Source organism: Gopherus evgoodei, chromosome 9, assembly GCF_007399415.2.
Source record: "Gopherus evgoodei ecotype Sinaloan lineage chromosome 9, rGopEvg1_v1.p, whole genome shotgun sequence".
In the NCBI taxonomy this organism is placed as follows: Eukaryota; Metazoa; Chordata; order Testudines; family Testudinidae; genus Gopherus; species Gopherus evgoodei.
In genome coordinates, this window is record NC_044330.1 from 79,921,559 (window position 1) to 79,942,636 (window position 21,078).

Consider the following 21,078-nt stretch of genomic DNA (forward strand, 5'->3'; position numbering starts at 1 on the left):
TGTTAAAGAATTCCCCCTAAGGAAAGGGGTGGCGTGAAATGCACAGAGTAGATCTGGGCCCAGCAGAAAGCTAGTTATTCACAGTGGAGCCAGAGAGTAACTGAATGGCTGTTTTGTAGCATTAAGAGATCTACATGAAATAAGCATTTAACAAAAAAAGTAATGGCAGCTGAGCCTGCAAGCTAGTAGCCAGATACTGGAGTGGACTCAACCAACTAGAAGAATTACTTACCTAGAGACCATATGGGTCTCTCCTGCTCACTCTTATAGCCAGGACATGAACTGGGCCCATGTGGTATATAAGCAGCCTTCTTGCACAAGAGATGCAGTCAGATAAGCCTGTCTGATCCTTAAATCAGCCAGTATGAGGTCTGCTAAGTGGTCTCATCTTGCTGTCAATGTTTCTATATCCAGTATGATCTCCTTCCCAATCATTCATTATTGCAATATAACGTATCTTCTATATATAGTTTTTCAATTAAAATTTGTTGGCATTATAATTGTCATGGTCACTGGACTAGCTGCACTTTTGACCTCTCTCTGGTCTCTCTGAGTGCATGCCCCTCAAGTGTTAGACCTCTAGCCTTTACCTGTCCTGTGTGTTTGGGGGGAATCCTGTGATTTTCCCATTCTTAGACTAAGGTCTCGGACTATGCCTCAGTGTCTACTCAGCAGGACTGAGTGGGCTTGGCACCTTAAAATCTTCCCTTAGGAAACTGACCTCTAGTTAATACAGTGACCAGGCAGCTTTCTGAAAGAAAAGGGATCTTGGGAATCAAGCAGGAAGGTAAAACAATGAATCCAGATAAAACACCTCCTGGTTAACAGATTAGGAGGTTAAAAACAATACCTGAGCTATTAGCTGTGAAGATGCTACTTCCAGGCTGCAGCCAAAGTTGCACAGCTGTTTTGCCGAGGCTGAGAACACACAGTTCAAAAGGATGTTAAACAGTTAAAAACTCTGTCGAGAGCCCGGAGGCAGTTGTCAGGGGCTGTTATCATGAGAAACAGGCTGATTCAGACACTGGTCCTCTGTGAGGGGAGGGGATTTGGAGATGGACATGCTTAAACTTCCTGGGGGATGATAAGCCTTGGGAAGATATACATTCATATAGACCATTTAATTGTTTGCAAATCCTTTTGCTCTTATGATTTCTGTTCCTACTGTGATCACATTATATAATCTGCAGGTTATCTTTACTACAAAGCATCAGGCTTCAAAATGCAAAGATGTAGAGAGACTAAGATTTTATTATTAGTGGAAATGGAAGAAATGTGGAATTCTGGATTATAACTGAGAAATATAATACAATCTGTAAAAAGAGACATGGGCCCAGATTCACTAGTATATTCTGATTGCCTTTGTGCTTCTCTGTGTATGCAAGATAGCTATAGACTTGGCTTAACTCACCAGATAAACTGGATTTACAGCTGATTTGTAACTGTGGAATGGTGCAATGCAGCTGCACAAATGGATGAATCTGTCCCAATGTCTGTTCTGTAAATATCATCTACAAATCTTTGGGTTTTTTTGATTGGTTGGTTGGTTGGTTTTGGTCTTCCTTAATAAGTAATCTTGCTGAAATTTGAAGTAAAATCCATAAAAGCCTTTTAATTAAATATTAAGAAAAACAATATGATCACTTTCCTTTAAACTTATAGTACCATCTCTTACATTGTTTATTTTATGCAGCTGATTAACTTCTATATTGGAGTCCAACATTTTTTACATAAAAACAAAATCAATAATCTTGCTGTTGTCCAACAGCTATATTGCAGCTCACTACAGATTACAATGCTCTACTTTTGCTGCTAATATGTTTTCTGGCTAGCTCTGGTACTTTAAGTACTGTATATTTTTTATTTGATTTTAATACAGCTAAAGACTGTAGTTAAAGACTTCTAGAAATCAGCTAAAGCTTGCACTAGTACAAAGAGCTGGAAACTGCATAAAACAAATGCACTTTGGTTTCTTGGCAAGTTAAAAAAAAGAAAACACTCTAAAGGATAGATGCTTGAGTTTAATATTCAAATGGAATTAGCTATATTCTTACTTACCAAGCCCTCACTGGGCATAATGCTAGTAAGGTGAACTACTTCAAGATGGGCTGACTGAGACACCAGAGAGTCAGATGAGAGAGAGATGATGTGGTCACAGATTCCAGACAAAGTTTTACACTAGAAAAAGCAAACAACGATAATCATAAGCACTTATGTTAAAGTGATAAACTGTTGGTATTAAAGCACAATTCAAGGGCAATATTGTTTACATTATGTTTATTTTACACTGTATATATATATATATATATATATGAGCAGCAGTAGCTTTTAGTTCTTACTGTTATAAGAACACAGAGCTGAAGTTCTACATTTATCACAAGGCCAACTACAAGAGGGGCAGGGAAAATAAAATTCCTATCAATGCCATAACTAGTGGTAATGAATCTACAGCACAGAAGCCCAAAGGAATCTTCTTGTGAAGTAATAACCGAAGTGTGTGCACCTGAATTACCTTATTCTTTCAAGTGGCCACCCCTAACAAACATGCCCAATAAACTTGATTTTACCTGTTGCTGTAAATGGCATTATTAAACACAGATTGAATTAAAGGAAAATATGTAAATAGTAATTACACATTAATTTAATTACTTTTTTGGCCAACAAATGGGAAGGGGAACTTATGAAGTCAAGTGTTTATTTAAGGTGTCAATTCCCCAATACAAAAACATAGTGAGGTCATTTCACAGAATGAGGAGGTGAGATAAAGGGATGAAAGTTAATTGTCCCGAGTCAAACAAAACAACAGAAGGAAACAGAACCCAGACCACGTGAAACAAGGGCAGTTTTCCCAAATAAGGGATTTGTCCCCATATTTTTTTCATGTTCTCTAAATTTTTCTTCCAGACATAGTATGCCTAAAAATATTTGTACTTAATTTCCAACCATCAATTTAGATGCCTTTCAGAATGCTCTTCTGGTGGGAATTCTGTTGTATGCTCTCATTTTTCTTCAGGGACTACACTGTTATTTACTTTAATTACATTAAATGGTGGTGAAATTCCTTAAGGGAAGTTATACTTCATATATTTTCAAATGCATGATGAATTCTAATATCCCATTTGACACTACATATATAAGCAGACGGAGCAATGAATAACTCCTTTGTCTAAATACATAACAGTGTTTAGAATCAGTCCATCTTTAGTCATTTAGAAACCAGGGTAAAGCTCTGGAGTCCTGGATGTTGCATTTGGACCTCTGTATCAGCTGAAACATATGCAAAATCACATGTATGCATGCAGCTCCTTATTGACTATGCATTTGAGCCTCTATCAAATGGTCACTGAAGAAAACACAATTTTCCATTGATTCTGGTTGGCTTTGGATCAGGGCCTCAAAGAGGAATATATGCTTTGTTCATTCCACCTATACCTTACACATTAAATGTGTTCAGATACTTTACATATGAATATGTGGCTGGCATGTAGAATAAATATTTAATCAAAGCATATCCCTTTCTTGGGATCTGTAGTATGGGATGCATTAGCCATGTGGCTATGTTCCAACCTGACTTTTTGATGCTTCAGTACCCCTATACAATTATGATTTAGAATTGAGCCTACCCCTACCCCATAAAATTACTTTTATGCCACCCATACAGACTTAGCAGAAGCAATTCACATTGAATCCTTTGCATTGTTTGAGACACATGTAAGATTTCTTCTTGACCACTGTTTAATGGGGAAGAATCTAGTAAGTAAATGTTAGAACTGAATACATGTTAGGAAAAAGTTCTCAATGAGCAAGATTATGATGGTAGCTCACCAAGTCCCCACCAAGGTTCAGAAACCTAATTACAATCAATGGAGAATTTTAACTATAGGAAAAAATATTAAAGAGCAAATAATAATAATAATACTAAATACCTAACCACTCTAAAGTAGCTCAATAGACAACTGAGAGACCAGATTCCCATTATAAATGATTCAAAGACTGCAAAGGATGGGACTTGTCAAATGAGAACACCCAGGAGACAACGAGAGAGCAAATAATGCTGTGTCTGGCACTATCAATAATACAAACTGTACCCACATCTGTTGCGGCATCTTTGGATAAAAACAAGGAGAGATTAAAGGCAAATAGAGTGGGGGGAAGGTTTCTTAAGTTTGCTCCAAATTTTATCATTTCTAAAGGGTCACCTTTCCAAACTACCATCAAGAAATTATAATTAATAATACTTTGTTCTTGTATCACATTCTAGCTAAAAATCTCAAAGTATTCTACAAATAAGTCATTGTGAGAGTGGGAAATATTAACCCAATTTTAGAAATGACACTGTAGACTGAGAAACAGAATTTAAAGTGACTTGAACATGGTCATCCATCAAATCCATGTCAGGCACCACCAGCAATAGGATCTAAGATCCCTGTGCTTTAGTCACAATACTATATTAAAATAACAGACTCGTTCTCTGGATGGGCTAATGGCACCATAGAAAGCTGGATTGAACAACATCCCAAAATTGGCCAAAAAAAATTGATACTTCAGTAATTGCTGCAGAGAAAAACTACATGCACTTAAGCTGTCCAAGACTTAGTTTTCATATAAACAATTTATTGAAATTCTATCACTGGATCTTGACAAGAACAGCACTTCCTCAAAACCACTTTAAGCCCTGGACATACAATTCAGCATGTGACATATAGGGTGTTTTTATGTTTAACTAATAGCCACTTCCAGGTTGGTACCATAGGCATCTGCAGTTATTGTGCACAGAGAAAGTGGTGGCTTGGTGTTGTTGAGTATGGTATCAGGAGGTGTCTTGATCTGGTATTAAGAATTGATACCATGGCTGCTGTCCAGGTAATAGCATTTCAGTGAGTAGTTACCTAAATGTGGGAAAACTTGGCTCTCGGGATTGCTTTGCGGATGCATGTCTCCAAGATGCTGTTCCAAGGTTTCTCTTTTGTAATTTTTCCTTTCCATTGTGCATGAGTTGCACTTTCAACCAGCCACTGAGAATTGATCAAGCCTCAGCATTTTAAAAGTTTCTCTCTCTCTCTCTCTCCTGTTTGTAGTAACATTATGTAAATATACTTCTCTTACTCTCTTGGCTGCTTTCCCAAAATACAAATAAAAGCACTTACACAACTTTGAAGTGCTGTTTTGGGGCTATCCCCTCTCCTCCCTTTTCACATGTACATTTTTATTTTTAAAGAACTTATAAGTGAGCTTTTGGACTCCAAGTTCCCTTCTCCCTTGTCTCCTCTCAGTTTTCTATTTCTTTGTATGAACAAGACAGAAGTGTTTAAGGAAGATAAAACAGAGCCACGACCCTCATTCCCACACTCTCTACCATGTGGTATATCTTGTTAAATTGAGCCATGCAAGGAATGCAACGCATGCAAAAATAGCCATGTGCGCAGGTTAAAATTCTGTAAGTAAGTAAACAAGTTATGTTTAACAAAACACAATCTGAATATGGTTGATTCAGTCCTCTTCCCTAATTCAGAGGTCCCATGTATGGTTTTATGACTAGAGTTATGCAAGATAATGCACTTTCAGTTCACAGGGGATTGATTTAGTTGTTGTTGTTGTTGTTTTTTTTGGTTAGTGGGGGTTTCCATCCCAAGCTTTGCTTTGTGTTTCAGTTTCAAATGAAACAGAAAACTCAAAGAAATTCAGTTGAAACCTCTGAGTTTTACCAGGCTTCTGGTCAACATCATTGGTAATGACTGCATTTTGCTTACAGTACTTTCGGTTCAAATCCATAACTCCTGAGGGGGTTATTACAAATGAGATCTGGCAGGTCAGAACAGATTGATTGTCAGTCTGCTGGAGGCATCTCTTTAAAACAGGGTATTTGTGGGGTTATAATTCAATGCAAGGAGTCTAGTGAAGTACAGAGATGAAGTGGTCTGCAGTCATCAGAAAACAGAATCAACTCAAAATTTGACTATTGTTTATTTTATAAAATATGTATAATAGTTCTGAGATCTAGATCTATGCCTTATACAAATACCAGAGAGCTCCCATTTCATCCCTGTCCCGACTTCTCAAAATTTCGTATCAACTTCAGACTCAATCACCCCCTCTATCTCATTAGTCAAATTAAAGAAATTCTCTATACAGAAACATTAATACTCTGCTATTATACATTATTTCTGTACATGTATTATCATATGATTTTACTCTAAAGAGTAACTATGTAACAATAACAACGAGGTGTCCCTGTGGCATCTTAGAGACTAACAAATTTATCTGGGCATAAGCTTTCTGGGCTAAAGTCCACTTCATCAGATGCATGGAGTAGAAAATACAGTTGGCAGGTATAAATACACAGCACATGAAAGGATGCCTTACCAAGTGGAGGGTCAGTGCTAATGAGCCAATTCAATTAAGGTGGAAGTGCGCTATTCTCAACAGTTGACAAGAAGGAGTGAATACCAAGGGAGGAAAAATCACTTTTGTAGTGCTAATGAGGCCAGGTAATCAAGATGGCCCATTTCAAACAGTTGACAAGGTGTGAGTATTAGCTGCGGGAAATTAGTTTTTGTGGTTACCCATCCACTCCCAGTCTTTATTCAGGCCTAATTTGATGGTTTCCAGTTTGCAGATTAATTCCAGTTCTGCAGTTTCTTGTTGGAGTCTGTTTTTGAAGGGTTTTTTTGTTGAAGAATTGACACTGTTAAGTCTTTTATTGAGTGTCCAGGAAGACTGAAGTGCTCTCCTACTGGTTTTTGAATGTTATAATACTTGATGTCTGATTTGTGTCCATTTATTCTTTTGTGTAGAAACTATCCAGTTTGGCCAATGTACGTGGCAGAGGGGCGTTGCTGGCACATGATGGCATATATCACACTGGTAGATGTGCAGGTGAATGAGCCCCCGATGATGTGGCTGATGTGGTTAGGTCCTATGATAGTGTCCCTGGAATAGATATGTGGATAGAGTTGGCAACGGGGTTTGTTGCAGGGACTAGTTCCTGGATTATTGTTTTTGTTGTGTGGTGTGTAGTTGCTGGTGAGTATTTGCTTCAGGTTGCAGGGCTGTCTGTAAGCGAGGACTAGCCTGTCTCCCAAGGTCTGTAAGAGTGAGGGATCATCCTTCAGGATAGGTTGTACATCCTTGATGATGTGTTGGAGAGGTTTTAGTTGGGGGCTGTAGATGTAACAATGTTATTCTCTTACACAATGGACATACTCCTTGTGGGTGAAATCTTGACCATTGATTTCATAGGGCCAGGATTTCACCCTGGATATATTAGTTGGACTCATATACAATATACAGATTTTACTTTTTACTGTTTTTTTAGTCCTGTAACCCTATAGAGCCAATACAACCAGTACAGAGTATTTTCTATTCCTTTTCATGTGATATCAACAGAATTGTTTACTAAGTTCCAGACAGTCATGCCTGTGCAAACCGACTGATGGTCAGAGAAGAACATGAGTTACCAAAGACATAATTTGGCTTGCAGAACCTTCATTATTAGTGATATGCTAAAAGGGAAGACCCAGATTGACTACCATGCCTCAAATTGAGTTTGCAGGCATGGTTCCCGGTACTCAGGGGAAAATATTTTATTTGTAAATTGAGTGAATATGGCAATCATTGAGATATTTAAAAATGGGACCTGATAATGCCATTTGTACAGAGTCATTTATCAAAACAGAGTCACTCTTTAAGCTATTAATATAGATCAGTCTCCTACAGACAAGTACCTTGATGTCACTGCACTTTCCTCATTTTAAACACATAGTATAAGCAAGCACAGCAGTAAGGGTCATATTGTCAGCACTGTATTAAGAGAACAGATGTAGTATCTTAAGGAGTTCTTATGGATTTGTGACTCTCTGACAATGAAACTCTGAGAAATCAGGAAAAATTTCAAAATCTTGTTAGCAAGCTTCCACATCTGACTGCATACTGGTAATCTCAGTAGTGTGTAACAGTGCATATAGTGTTTGTGTATTACAGAATTACAGAATGGAGATAGAAAACTATTTCAGTTGACCTGGCTTCAAGCAGTTTGACAGTTGTGGCAATGTTTTGAATTTTCTTAACAGCAGCATCAGCTAGCCAGGGGAAAAGGTTAACAGATCTGCAAGAACATTTGTCAAAGTCTCTATAAAGAGATGCAAATATTTTTTCTTTTATTTTCTACCTGTTGAATTTGTTTCATGTATGTTTATGTACATATGTGTGTATATCACACATGCTTAAGGTTCTCAATTTGTATTATCCTTCCATTAACATTTACTGTAACTCAGTTTACAATGAGAAGTCATAACATTCTTTACAATTTAGTGAGATAAGACCTCTCTTAAGGGGGAAGGTTTTTGTTTGTTTTTACAAGAGTTGCAAAGAATCCTGTGGCACCTTATAGACTAACAGACGTTTTGGAGCATGAGCTTTCGTGGGTGAATACCCACTTCCTCAGATGCATGTAATGGAAATATCCAGGGGCAGGTATATATATGTGTGCTAGCAAGCAAGCTAGAGATAACGAGGTCAGTTCAATCAGGGAGGATGAGGCCCTGTTCTAGCAGTTGAGGTGTGAAAACCAAGAGAGGAGAAACTGGTTCTGTAATTGGCAAGCCATTCACAGTCTTTGTTCAATCCTGAGCTGATGGTGTCAAATTTGCAGATGAACTGAAGCTCAGCAGTTTCTCTTTGAAGTCTGGTCCTGAAGTTTTTTTGCTGCAGGATGGCCACCTTAAGGTCTGCTATAGTGTGGCCAGGGAGGTTGAAGTGCTCTCCTACAGGTTTTTGTATATTGCCATTCCTAATGTCTGATTTGTGTCCATTTATCCTTTTCCGTAGAGACTGTCCAGTTTGGCCGATGTACATAGCAGAGGGGCATTGCTGGCATATGATGGCGTATATTACATTGGTGGATGTGCAGGTGAATGAACCAGTGATGGTGTGGCTGATCTGGTTAGGTCCTGTGATGGTGTCGCTGGTGTAGATATGTGGGCAGAGTTGGCATCGAGGTTTGTTGCATGGATTGGTTCCTGAGCTAGAGTTATTATGGTGTGGTGTGCAGTTACTGGTGAGAATATGTTTCAGGTTGGCAGGTTGTCTGTGGGCAAGGATTGGCCTGCCACCCAAGGCCTGTGAAAGTGTGGGATCATTGTCCAGGATGGGTTGTAGATCCTTGATGATGCGTTGGAGGGGTTTTAGCTGGGGGCTGTATGTGATGGCCAGTGGAGTCCTGTTGGTTTCTCTCTTGGGTTTGTCTCGCAGTAGGAGGCTTCTGGGTACACGTCTGGCTCTGTTGATCTGTTTCCTTATTTCCTCATGCGGGTATTGTAGTTTTGAGAATGCTTGGTGGAGATTTTGTAGGTGTTGGTCTCTGTCTGAGGGGTTAGAGCAACTACAATACCCGCATGAGGAAATAAGGAAACAGATCAACAGAGCCAGACGTGTACCCAGAAGCCTCCTACTGCGAGACAAACCCAAGAGAGAAACCAACAGGACTCCACTGGCCATCACATACAGCCCCCAGCTAAAACCCCTCCAACGCATCATCAAGGATCTACAACCCATCCTGGACAATGATCCCACACTTTCACAGGCCTTGGGTGGCAGGCCAATCCTTGCCCACAGACAACCTGCCAACCTGAAACATATTCTCACCAGTAACTGCACACCACACCATAATAACTCTAGCTCAGGAACCAATCCATGCAACAAACCTCGATGCCAACTCTGCCCACATATCTACACCAGCGACACCATCACAGGACCTAACCAGATCAGCCACACCATCACTGGTTCATTCACCTGCACATCCACCAATGTAATATACGCCATCATATGCCAGCAATGCCCCTCTGCTATGTACATCGGCCAAACTGGACAGTCTCTACGGAAAAGGATAAATGGACACAAATCAGACATTAGGAATGGCAATATACAAAAACCTGTAGGAGAGCACTTCAACCTCCCTGGCCACACTATAGCAGACCTTAAGGTGGCCATCCTGCAGCAAAAAAACTTCAGGACCAGACTTCAAAGAGAAACTGCTGAGCTTCAGTTCATCTGCAAATTTGACACCATCAGCTCAGGATTGAACAAAGACTGTGAATGGCTTGCCAATTACAGAACCAGTTTCTCCTCTCTTGGTTTTCACACCTCAACTGCTAGAACAGGGCCTCATCCTCCCTGATTGAACTGACCTCGTTATCTCTAGCTTGCTTGCTAGCACACATATATATACCTGCCCCTGGATATTTCCATTACATGCATCTGAGGAAGTGGGTATTCACCCACGAAAGCTCATGCTCCAAAACGTCTGTTAGTCTATAAGGTGCCACAGGATTCTTTGCTGCTTTTACAGATCCAGACTAACACGGCTACCCTCTGATACTTTACAAGAGCTGTTTGTAAAGATGATTAAATCAACCTTATCTATCACTCATTCCTACAAATATCTGTTCTCAATCTTCTCACCAGTTTCAGTCCTCTAGCATACTTTTCACTCAGAGTAGAGCTGTGTGGATAATCCAACTTTTTAGACAAGAACTTTTTTAAAAAACCCTATTTTAGTCACTTTTAATTTCCCTTTCAAAACTTTGTTTCTAAATCCATAATTTTCTAATAGCTAGCTTTCTAGTAAAGCCAGAATCTCTACATTTAAGAATTCTCTAATAGTTCACCATGATTCCCAGATCTTTGCATCTAACATTATTATATTCTTCTGCCTCATTTGGTTGCTTTTATACTAGTTCTTGTACTGAGCGCATTAACAACAACAAAATACAAAACAGAAATTCCAAGATAATTAGTTGCTCAATGAATGCATTTTAACATTCCAAAATCAAGACTGAAAGATTGTACACTCTTTTCATGGTAGGGAACAGGACCACCCAGAGGATTCAGGGGGCCTGGGGCAGGGCCGCGTCTTCGGCAGCAATTCAGCAGCAGGTCCCTCTCAGAGGGAAAGACTCGCCGCCGAATTGCTGCCGAAGAATGAAGCGGTGGCGGTAGAGCAGCCTAAGTGCCGCCGATAGCGGTTTTTTTTTTTCCTCCACTGCTTGTGGTGCTTGTACTCACCGGGCAGTATTCTGAGGCTTCGGCAGCACTTCAGCGGTGGGTCCTTCACTCGCTCTGAGTCTTCCGCTGCACTGAAGGACCCGCCGCCAAAGACCCGGAGTGAGTGAAGGGCCCACGGCCGAAGTGCCGCCGAAAACCCGGAGCAGCTCGTGAGGCCCCTGCGGGGCCTGGGACAAATTGTCCCCCTTATCCCCCACCCCCTCGGCAGCTGTGGTAGGGAAGGTATTTTTCCTCCCCTGAGGAACCCCTTTGAGCTTTGATTGCCAATGGGATACATACACTCCACTACAGTCTTCAGTGAAGATTTTTGGTTTTGATTAAATTTTGTTGGAGAAAGCATACTGTATAGTGCTTGCCTTTGACTTTTTCCTTAAGAAGCAATGTAAGTGCACAAATCACTTAAGCAATATATAAATTAAAAGCAGACACCATATCCACAATCATTAAGATAAAAGTGGCAGTATAACCTACATACATGAGAGAACATATTTTTTGTATATATCACTGCAAGCACCCAGCAAGTCTTTTTGTGAAGTGAAATGAACACAAAGCAGTCTTCACAGTCCCAAAATATCCAGTGCAAACAGAGTAGCAAGCAGGACACAAGACAACAAGTTATATACAACTAAAAATAAACTAATTTAAAAACATTTTGAAATGCAAGAGTAGAGAGTGAGAAAAAATTAACAAGTGGGCAAGGTTATTTTGCACAAGTAAATTCTACTTTGCACCACAGACTTTAAAATTTAAGCCACATACTACAGTAACAAATAGAAAATTTTCATTCAAAGTTTTGTCTGTGCACATGGTAAAATCCTGTCCCACTGAAGTAAATGACATTTTTTTCTGTCACTGACTTCAACCTAGCCATGATTTCACCCATGCTGTCATTTGTTTTTTATATTAAATTAATGGGAATAAAAAAGGGTTCTCAGTCACCTTAAAACTAGTTACCACCTATTAACCTAAATACCACTAGCAGTTGCTTAGTTAAAATATCTAAACAAATCTCTCTTTATTTGATGTAGATATATTTAATAAAGTTTGTAATGAAAAGCACATGTCTAGAATTAACATATAACTGAGCTGAAACAGTCTGATTTCTATATCCTGAGTTTATTTCTCATGAAAGGGTTTTACATTGTGTTTCTGTTGAACAAAAGGTAAATACTATGAATGATTTCCCAGTTTTCCTTCCTACATTGTGACTAGAATAAAGAGCTAAAAAGTTGGTAATTTCTGCAGCCAATCAGACTGATTAATGGGAAAAAACAGTTTATAAAGTAACAAATTTGTGGACACTGAAGATCTGCAAAGTTATAACTGTGTTGCACATCATGGCCATTCAGAACTTCTCTCAGACAGCAAGAATACAACTTGGATCTATCTAGATGAAGGCCAGTTCCTTATTAGAATTAGGGGAGAATCTCCCCAAAGTGTTAGCAGTATAGTTGCTATGACACATCCAGTAGAGGGCAGTGTACAACTACACAGCTTATCACAGAATTTGTAGCTAAATCTACAGAAGGAATGTACCTTATAAATTTTAGTAATATGTGTGTCAGTTATACCAACTAATGTATATAAAAGAAAAATACTTCAGTGCAGACTAATTTAAATCATATCCATAAGATTAAAACCGGAGACTGCAGATATGACTTAATACAATTCACTACTGCTTTAAAAGATTGTTTGAAATGTACTTCAGTAGTAGCAAATGACACTGAGTTATATATTGTCATCTCCTTTTTGTCCTATCAAAATTAAACATACAAACGATCTGATGTACCTCTTATATATGATGAATTACTATTTTATGATAAAGAACTGGTAAACATTATTTTAAACTCAAAATTTAAATTGTGATATTAGAGCAATTATCACAGTTCAGAGCAGAGACAGACCACAGAAAGCATGTCTCAAACTATTTTTAACAAACTTCAAAATCAAAGTCTCCCTTTAAATGATAATATGCATATTTGACAAAAATAACATTTTATAAGGTTCAGATATCAAAATTACAGACCAAAAAATTAATTCAAATAAATCTGTTACTTAGAAATTCACATTTAGAGACATAATACCGTATGACTACACTTCGAAGGATTTTTTATCAGCAAATGCCAATTTCATCATGCACAAATCAACAAAAATATCTCCAGTGATAATTGAAATTTACAGATAGGCAAAGTAAGACAAATGCTGCTTGAGAACTTATGAATGTCTGATTGAAGGATATTTGCTTTGTATATTTCAATGTGATGTTGATAGTTTGTATTTTAATGATTATAAAACTTTAACTTTTTGGATCTCAATGTCTACTATTATTAAATAATTATTGCCTACTTGCCCCCATAATTTCCCATAATGATTGGGGCACTGCAGTGATCAGTTCTGGTTCTGGTTACGTTCACTATCTTCATCACTATTTAGATACCAAGAGAGTACACTTATACGATACCAAGCTGGGAGGGGTTGCAAGTTCTTTGGAGGATAAAATTAAAATTCAAAATGACTTGGACAAACTGGAGAAATGGTCCGAAGCAAACAGGATAAAATTATAGAAGGACAAATGCAAAGTAGCCCATTTAGGAAGGAACAATCAATTGCACACATACTAAAATGGGAAATGACTGCCTTGGAAGGAGTATTGCGGAAAGGGATCTGGGGGTCATTTAGCTTGTGGTCCACTATATAAGCTAAATATGTTGCAGGAAAAAGCGAACATCATTCTGGGATGTATTAGCAGGAGTGCTGTAAGCAAGACACGAGAAGTCATTCTTCTGCTCTACTCTGCACTGATTAGGCCTTACCTGGAGTATTGTTTGGAGTTCTGGGTGCCACATTTCAAGAAGGATGTGGACAAAATGGAGAAAGTCCAGAGAAGAAAGTCCAGATGTCAGGCCTGTTAGTTTGACATCTGTAGTATGTAAGGTCTTGGAAAAATTTTTGAAGGAGAAAGTAGTTAAGGACATTGAGATCAATGGTAATTGGGACAAAATACAACATGGTTTTACAAAAAGTAGATCATGTCAAACCAACCTGATCTCCTTCTTTGAGAAGATAACAGATTTTTTAGACAAAGGAAACGCAGTGGATCTAATTTACCTCGATTTCAGTAAGGCATTTGACACAGTTCCACATGGGGAATTATTAGTTAAATTGGAAAAGATGGGGATCAATATGAAAATTGAAAGGTGGATAAGGAACTGGTTAAAGGGAAGACTACAACGGGTCGTACTGAAAGGTGAACTGTCAGGCTGGAAGGAGGTTACTAGTGGAATTCCTCAGGGATCAGTTTTGGGACCAATCTTATTTAACCTTTTTATTACTGACCTTGGCACAAAAAGCGGGAATGTGCTAATAAAGTTTGCGGATGACACAAAGCTGGGAGGTATTGCTAACACAGGGAAGGACCAGGATATCCTACGGGAAGAGCTGGATGACCGTGTAAACTGGAGTAATAGTAATAGGATGAAATTTAATAGTGAAAAGTGCAAGGTCATGCATTTAGGGATTAATAACAAGAATTTTAGTTATAAATTGGGGACACATCAATTGGAAGGAACAGAGGAGGAGAAGGACCTTGGGTATTGGTTGATCACAGGATGACTATGAGCTGCCAATGTGATATGGCCGTCAAAAAAGCTAATGCAGTTTAAGGATGCATCAGGCAAGGTATTTCCAGCAAAGATAAGGAGGTGTTAGTACTGTTATATAAGACACTGGTGAGACCTCATCTGGAATACTGTGTGCAGTTCTGGTCTCCCATGTTTAAGAAGGATGAATTAAAACTGGAACAGGTTCAGAGACAGGCTACTGGGATGATCCGAGGAATGGAAAACCTCTCTTATGAAAGGAGATTTAAAGAGCTTGGCTTGTTTAGCCTAACCAAAAGAAGGTTGAGGGGGGATATGACTGCTCTTTATAAATATATCAGAGGGATTAATATTAGGGAGGGAGAGGAATTATTTAAACTTAGTACCAATGTGGACACAAGAACAAATGGATATAAACTGGGGACTAGGAAGTTTAGACTTGAAATTAGACGAAGGTTTCTAACCATTAGAGGAGTGAAGTTCTGGAACAGTCTTCCAAGGGAAGTAGTGGGGGCAAAAGACATATCTGGCTTTAAGACTAAGCTTGATAAGTTTATGGAGGGGATGGTATGATGGGATAGCCTAATTTTTGGCAATTTGGCAATTGATCTTTGATTATCAGCAGGTAAGTATGCCCAGTGGTCTGTGATGGGATGTTTGATGGGATGGGATCTGAGTTACTACAGAGAATTCTTTCTTGGGTGCTGGCTGGTGAGTCTTGCCCACATACTCAGGGTTTAACTGATCGCCATATTTGGGGTCGGGAAGGAATTTTCCTCCAGAGCAGATTGGCAGAGGCCCTGGAGGTTTTTTGCCTTCCTCTGCAGCATGGGGCATGGGTCACTTGCTGGAGGATTCTCTGCAATTTGAGGACTTCAGTAATTCAGACATTGGTTAGGGGGTTGTTATTGAAGTGGATGGGTGAGATTCTGTGGCCTGCATTGTGCAGGAGCTCAGACTAGATGATCATAAGGGTCCCTTCTGACCTTAAAGTCTATGAGTCTATGAGAAGAGCAACAAAAATGATAAAAGGTCTAGAAAACATGACCTATGAGGGAAGATTGAAAAAATTGGGTTTGTTTAGTCTGGAAGGGAAAAGACTGAGGGGGGGACATGATAACAGTTTTCAAGTATGTAAAAGGTTGTTACAAGGAGGAGGGAGAAGAATTGTTTTTCTTAACCTCTGAGTATCGGACTGTCATAAACAGATAGCTAAGGGTTAATGTCTCTTTCACCTGGAGCACCTGACCAGAGGACCAATCAGGAAACCGGATTTTTTCAACTTTGGGTGGAGGGAATTGTGTGTCTGGGGTCTTTGTTTTCTGGCTGCCTGCTTTCTCTGAGCTTTGGAGAAGTAGTTCTGTTTTCTAATCTTCTGTTTCTAAGTGTAAGGACCAAGAGATCAGATAGTAAGTTATATGGTTTCTTTTCTTTGGTATTTGCATGAATATAAGTGCTGGAGTGCTTTGATTTGTATTCTTTTTGAATAAGGCTGTTTATTCAATATTCTTTTAAGCAAGTGACCCTGTATTGTATCATCTTAATACAGAGAGACCATTTGTATTTTTTCTTTCTTTTTTATATAAAGCTTTCTTTTAAGACCTGTTGGAGTTTTTCTTTACTTCAGGGAAATTGAGTCTGTACTCACCAGGGAATTGGTGGGAGGAAGAAATCAGGGGAGATCGGTGTGTGTTGAATTGGTTAGCCTGATTTTGCATTCCCTCTGGGGGAATAGGAAAGTCCTTTTTGTTCCAGGACCGGGAACGGAGAGGGGGAGTCACTCTGTTTGGATTCACAGAGCTTGTGTCTGTGTATCTCTCCAGGAGCACCTGGAGGTGGGGGGAGGGAAAAAGGATTATTTCCCTCTGTTGTGAGACTCAAGGGATTTGGGTCTTGGGGTCCCCAGGGAAGGTTTTTCAGTGGGACCAGAGTGCCCCAAAACACTCTAATTTTTTGGGTGGTGGCAGCAGGTACCAGGTCCAAGCTGGTGACTAAGCTTGGAGGTTTTCATGCTAACCCCCATATTTTGGACGCTAAGGTCCAAATCTGGGACTAAGGTTATGATATGGTGTAGCAGCGGGTGGGATATAGACAGAATCCAGAAGCCAGTAGGAATATTATATTTTTCTTTTCTCTGCTAAGGGCTTTTTAGCAGAGAGGAACAGTTGGTTTTAAAAGGGAACCAGAGAGAATTTTTTTTTTCTGCTCTCTCTGGCAGTTTGTGGCTTGCATGTTAAGCAAGAAGCCATTTACCAGACTGTTAAGGGTCTTTTGTCACACAATAGCACTCCCATTGAGAGTCATACCAGCACTATATAAATGCAAATAAAGTGGTTTTTCAGGTTTACTTGACATTGAAGATTAGCTAAAGGCACTGTTGCTAGGCAGACTTCAGGAGGCAACAGAGAACCTGCAGTTCAGAGGATAAACACCGGACGGCACCCCAACACAAGAAAACAGGAATCATGACTTCTAAGGCAAAAATTAAGGCCAAAGAGCAATTCAAAGAAGCTGAACACAGGCGACAAATGGAGATGAAAGAAAGAGAAGAACAAATCAAAGAGGCAGCACACAAAAGAAAACTAGAAGAAGAAGAGGCAGCCCACAGAAGACAGATAGAACTCCAGAGGGAAGCCCACCAACAGGCCATGGAATTAGAAAAGGTTAAGCAACAGACTCCAGCCAATCCTAACAACCCATCGCCCATTATTGCTCCACAGCACAGGAAATTTCCCACCTATAAGGCAGGTGATGACACCGAGGCCTTCTTGGAAAATTTTGAAAGAGCCTGTCTTGGGTACAGCATCCCCGAAGACCAGTACATGGTAGAATTAAGGCCACAACTCAGTGGACCTTTAGCAGAGGTGGCAGCTGAAATGCCTAAGCAGCAAATGAATGACTATAAACTTTTTCAAACCAAGGCCAGATACAGGATGGGGATAACCCCAGATCATGCCCGACGGCGCTTCAGAACCCAAAAGTGGAAACCAGAGGTGTCATTTCCCAAACACGCCTACTACATTGCAAAAAACTATGAGGCCTGGATAACAGGAAACAACATTCAAACCTTGGAAGAACTGAACCTCCTCATACAAATGGAGCAGTTCTTGGATGGTGTTCCTGAAGACATCACACGGTACATACAAGATGGAAAACCCAAAGATATCGCTGAGGCGGGGGAGATTGGAGCCAAATGGATGGAACTGGCAGAAAGCAAGAAAGCTACTGTCAAGGGGAACGATTACCCCAGGGGGCACACAGACCATAAACCCTACAACCGAGGACAGCCAAAGACCCCACATACCACCCAAGTAAAGCCACAGATACCCTACCCTTCCACCTCACCAGTCTCCAGTAACTCACCTCGGCCCAGTGACCCATCAGATGGAAGATGCTTTAAGTGTAATGAACTGGGACATATCAAGGCCAACTGTCCAAAGAACACCATGCGTGTGCAATTCATTACACCACCATCACACCAAAGATCCCCAGGCCCGGATGCCTCTCAAATACCCTTGGAGCGAAGGGAAAATTTGAGAGTGGGCGGAAAGAAGGTTACTGCGTGGAGAGACATGGGGGCACAAGTGTCAGCTATCCACCAATCCTTCGTTGACCCCAAATTCATCAACCCAAAGGCCAAAGTTACAATTTACCCCTTCATGTCACAAGCTGTAGACTTGCCTACAGCTCAACTGCCTGTCCAGTACAAAGGCTGGTCAGGAATGTGGACTTTTGCAGTCTATGACAATTATCCTATCCCCGTGCTACTGGGGGAAGACTTGGCCAACCAGGTGAGGCGGGCCAAGAGAGTGGGAATGGTTACACGTAGCCAAACCAGGCAAGCTTCCAGACCCATTCCTGGTCCTGAGCCGTCCACAGAGGCCCCGTCTGTGTTACCAGAGACCCAGACAGAGGTAGTGGACCCGGATTCCATGCCTACCACTGAAACAGCCACAGCATCTCCAGTCCCAGGCCCGGAACTGGAACAGCAACCAGCACCAGCAAGTGCAACCACATCTTCAAACTCAACGCCAGAGGGCGCCAGCGAGCCCAAACTGGCAGAAGCAACAGACAGCCATACCCAAAAGGCTCAGCCAGAGCCTGAAATACCCTCAGGTGCACCAGCGGAGAGCGGTTCACCAGCAACGGAAACAACCCCATCACCTACATCGCTTCCAGAGGGACCAAGCCCAAGTCCACAGTCTGAGGAAGAACTGGTGACCCCAGCCTCAAGGGAACAGTTCCAGGCTGAGCAGGAAGCAGATGACAGCCTTCAGAAAGCGTGGGTGGCAGCACGGAGCACCCCACCGCCTCTCAGCTCTTCTAATCGATCCCGGTTTGTTATAGACCAAGGACTTTTATACAAGGAAATTCTTTCTGGTGGACACCGGGAAGAATGGCAGCCGCAAAAACAGTTGGTGGTTCCAACTAAGTACCGGGGGAAGCTCTTAAGCTTAGCCCATGATCATCCCAGTGGCCATGCTGGGGTGAACAGAACCAAGGACCGGTTGGGGAAGTCCTTCCACTGGGAGGGGATGGGCAAGGATGTTGCCAAGTATGTCCGGTCTTGTGAGGTATGCCAAAGAGTGGGTAAGCCTCAAGACCAGGTCAAGGGCCCTCTCCAGCCACTCCCCATAATTGAGGTCCCATTTCAGCGAGTAGCTGTGGATATTCTGGGCCCTTTTCCAAAAAAGACGCCCAGAGGAAAGCAGTACGTACTGACTTTAGTGGACTTTGCTACCTGATGGCCAGAAGCAGTAGCTCTAGGCAACACCAGGGCTAACACTGAGTGCCTGGCCCTAACAGACATCTTTGCCAGGGTAGGTTGGCCCTCTGACATCCTTACAGATTCAGGGTCTAATTTCCTGGCAGGGACCATGGAAAAACTGTGGGAAACTCATGGGGTGAATCACTTGGTTGCCACCCCGTACCACCATCAAACCAATGGCCTGGTGGAAAGGTTCAATGGAACTTTGGGGGCCATGATACGAAAATTCATCAACGAATTCTCCAACAATTGGGACCTAGTGTTGCAGCAGTTGCTGTTTGCCTACAGGGCTGTACCACATCCCAGTTTAGGGTTTTTACCATTTGAACTTGTGTATGGTCACGAGGTTAAGGCGCCATTACAGTTGGTGAAGCAGCAATGGGAGGGGTTTACGCCTTCTCCAGGAACTAACATTCTGGACTTTGTAAGCAACCTACAAAGCACCCTGCGACACTCTTTAGCCCTTGCTAGAGAGAACCTAAAGGATGCTCAGGAAGAGCAAAAGGCCTGGTATGACAGACATGCCAGAGAACGTTCTTTCAGGGTAGGAGACCAGGTTATGGTCTTGAAGGCGCAACAAGCCCATAAGATGGAAGCATCATGGGAAGGGCCATTCACGGTCCAAGAGCGCCTGGGAACTGTAAACTACCTCATAGCATTTCCCAATTCCTCACTAAAGCCTAAAGTGTACCATGTTAATTCTCTCAAGCCTTTCTATTCCAGAGATTTACAGGTTTGTCAGTTTACAGTCCAGGGAGATGATGCTGAGTGGCCTGACGGTGTCTACTACGACGGAAAAAAAGACGGTGGCGTGGAAGAGGTGAACCTCTCAACCACCCTGGAACGTCTGCAGTGGCAACAAATCAAGGAGCTGTGCACTAGCTTCGCCCCATTGTTCTCAGCCACCCCAGGACGGACTGAACGGGCATACCACTCCATTGATACAAGTAATGCTCACCCAATCAGAACCCTACCCTACCGGGTGTCTCCTCATGCCCAAGCTGCTATAGAATGGGAGATCCAGAACATGCTACAGATGGGTATAATCCGCCCATCTACCAGTGCATGGGCATCTCCAGTGGTTCTGGTACCCAAACCAGATGGGGAAATACGCTTTTGCGTGGACTACCGTAAGCTAAATGCGGTAACTCGTCCGGACAACTATCCAATGCCACGCACTGATGAGCTATTGGAGAAGTTGGGACGTGCCCAGTTCATCTCTACAATAGACTTAACCAAGGGGTACTGGCAAGTACCGCTAGATGAATCTGCCAAGGAGAGGTCAGCATTCATCACCCATGCGGGGGTGTATGAATTCAATGTCCTTCCTTTCGGCCTTCGAAATGCACCCGCCACCTTCCAGAGGCTGGTAGATGGTCTACTAGCTGGACTGGAATTTGCAGTTGCCTACCTCGATGATGTGGCCATTTTTTCAGACTCCTGGCCCGAACACCTACTACACCTGGAAAAGGTCTTTGAGCGCATCAGGCAGGCAGGACTAACTGTTAAGGCCAAAAAGTGTCAAATAGGCCAAAACAGAGAGACTTACCTGGGGCACCAGGTGGGTTGAGGAACCATAAACCCCCTACAGGCCAAAGTGGATGCTATCCAAAAGTGGCCTGTCCCAAGGTCAAAGAAACAGGTCCAATT

General features: G+C 41.4%; 1 protein-coding gene across 1 annotated transcript in view; it reads right to left on the reverse strand.

The window, feature by feature from the left end:
- Positions 1-21,078, reverse strand: part of LOC115657916 (connector enhancer of kinase suppressor of ras 2-like) — a 521,635-nt gene that overhangs the window by 268,499 nt on the left and 232,058 nt on the right. Inside the window, exon 6 of the mRNA XM_030576266.1 lies at positions 2,059-2,178. Coding sequence (XP_030432126.1) covers positions 2,059-2,178 — 120 coding nt within the window. The remainder of the gene's footprint in view (positions 1-2,058; positions 2,179-21,078) is intronic.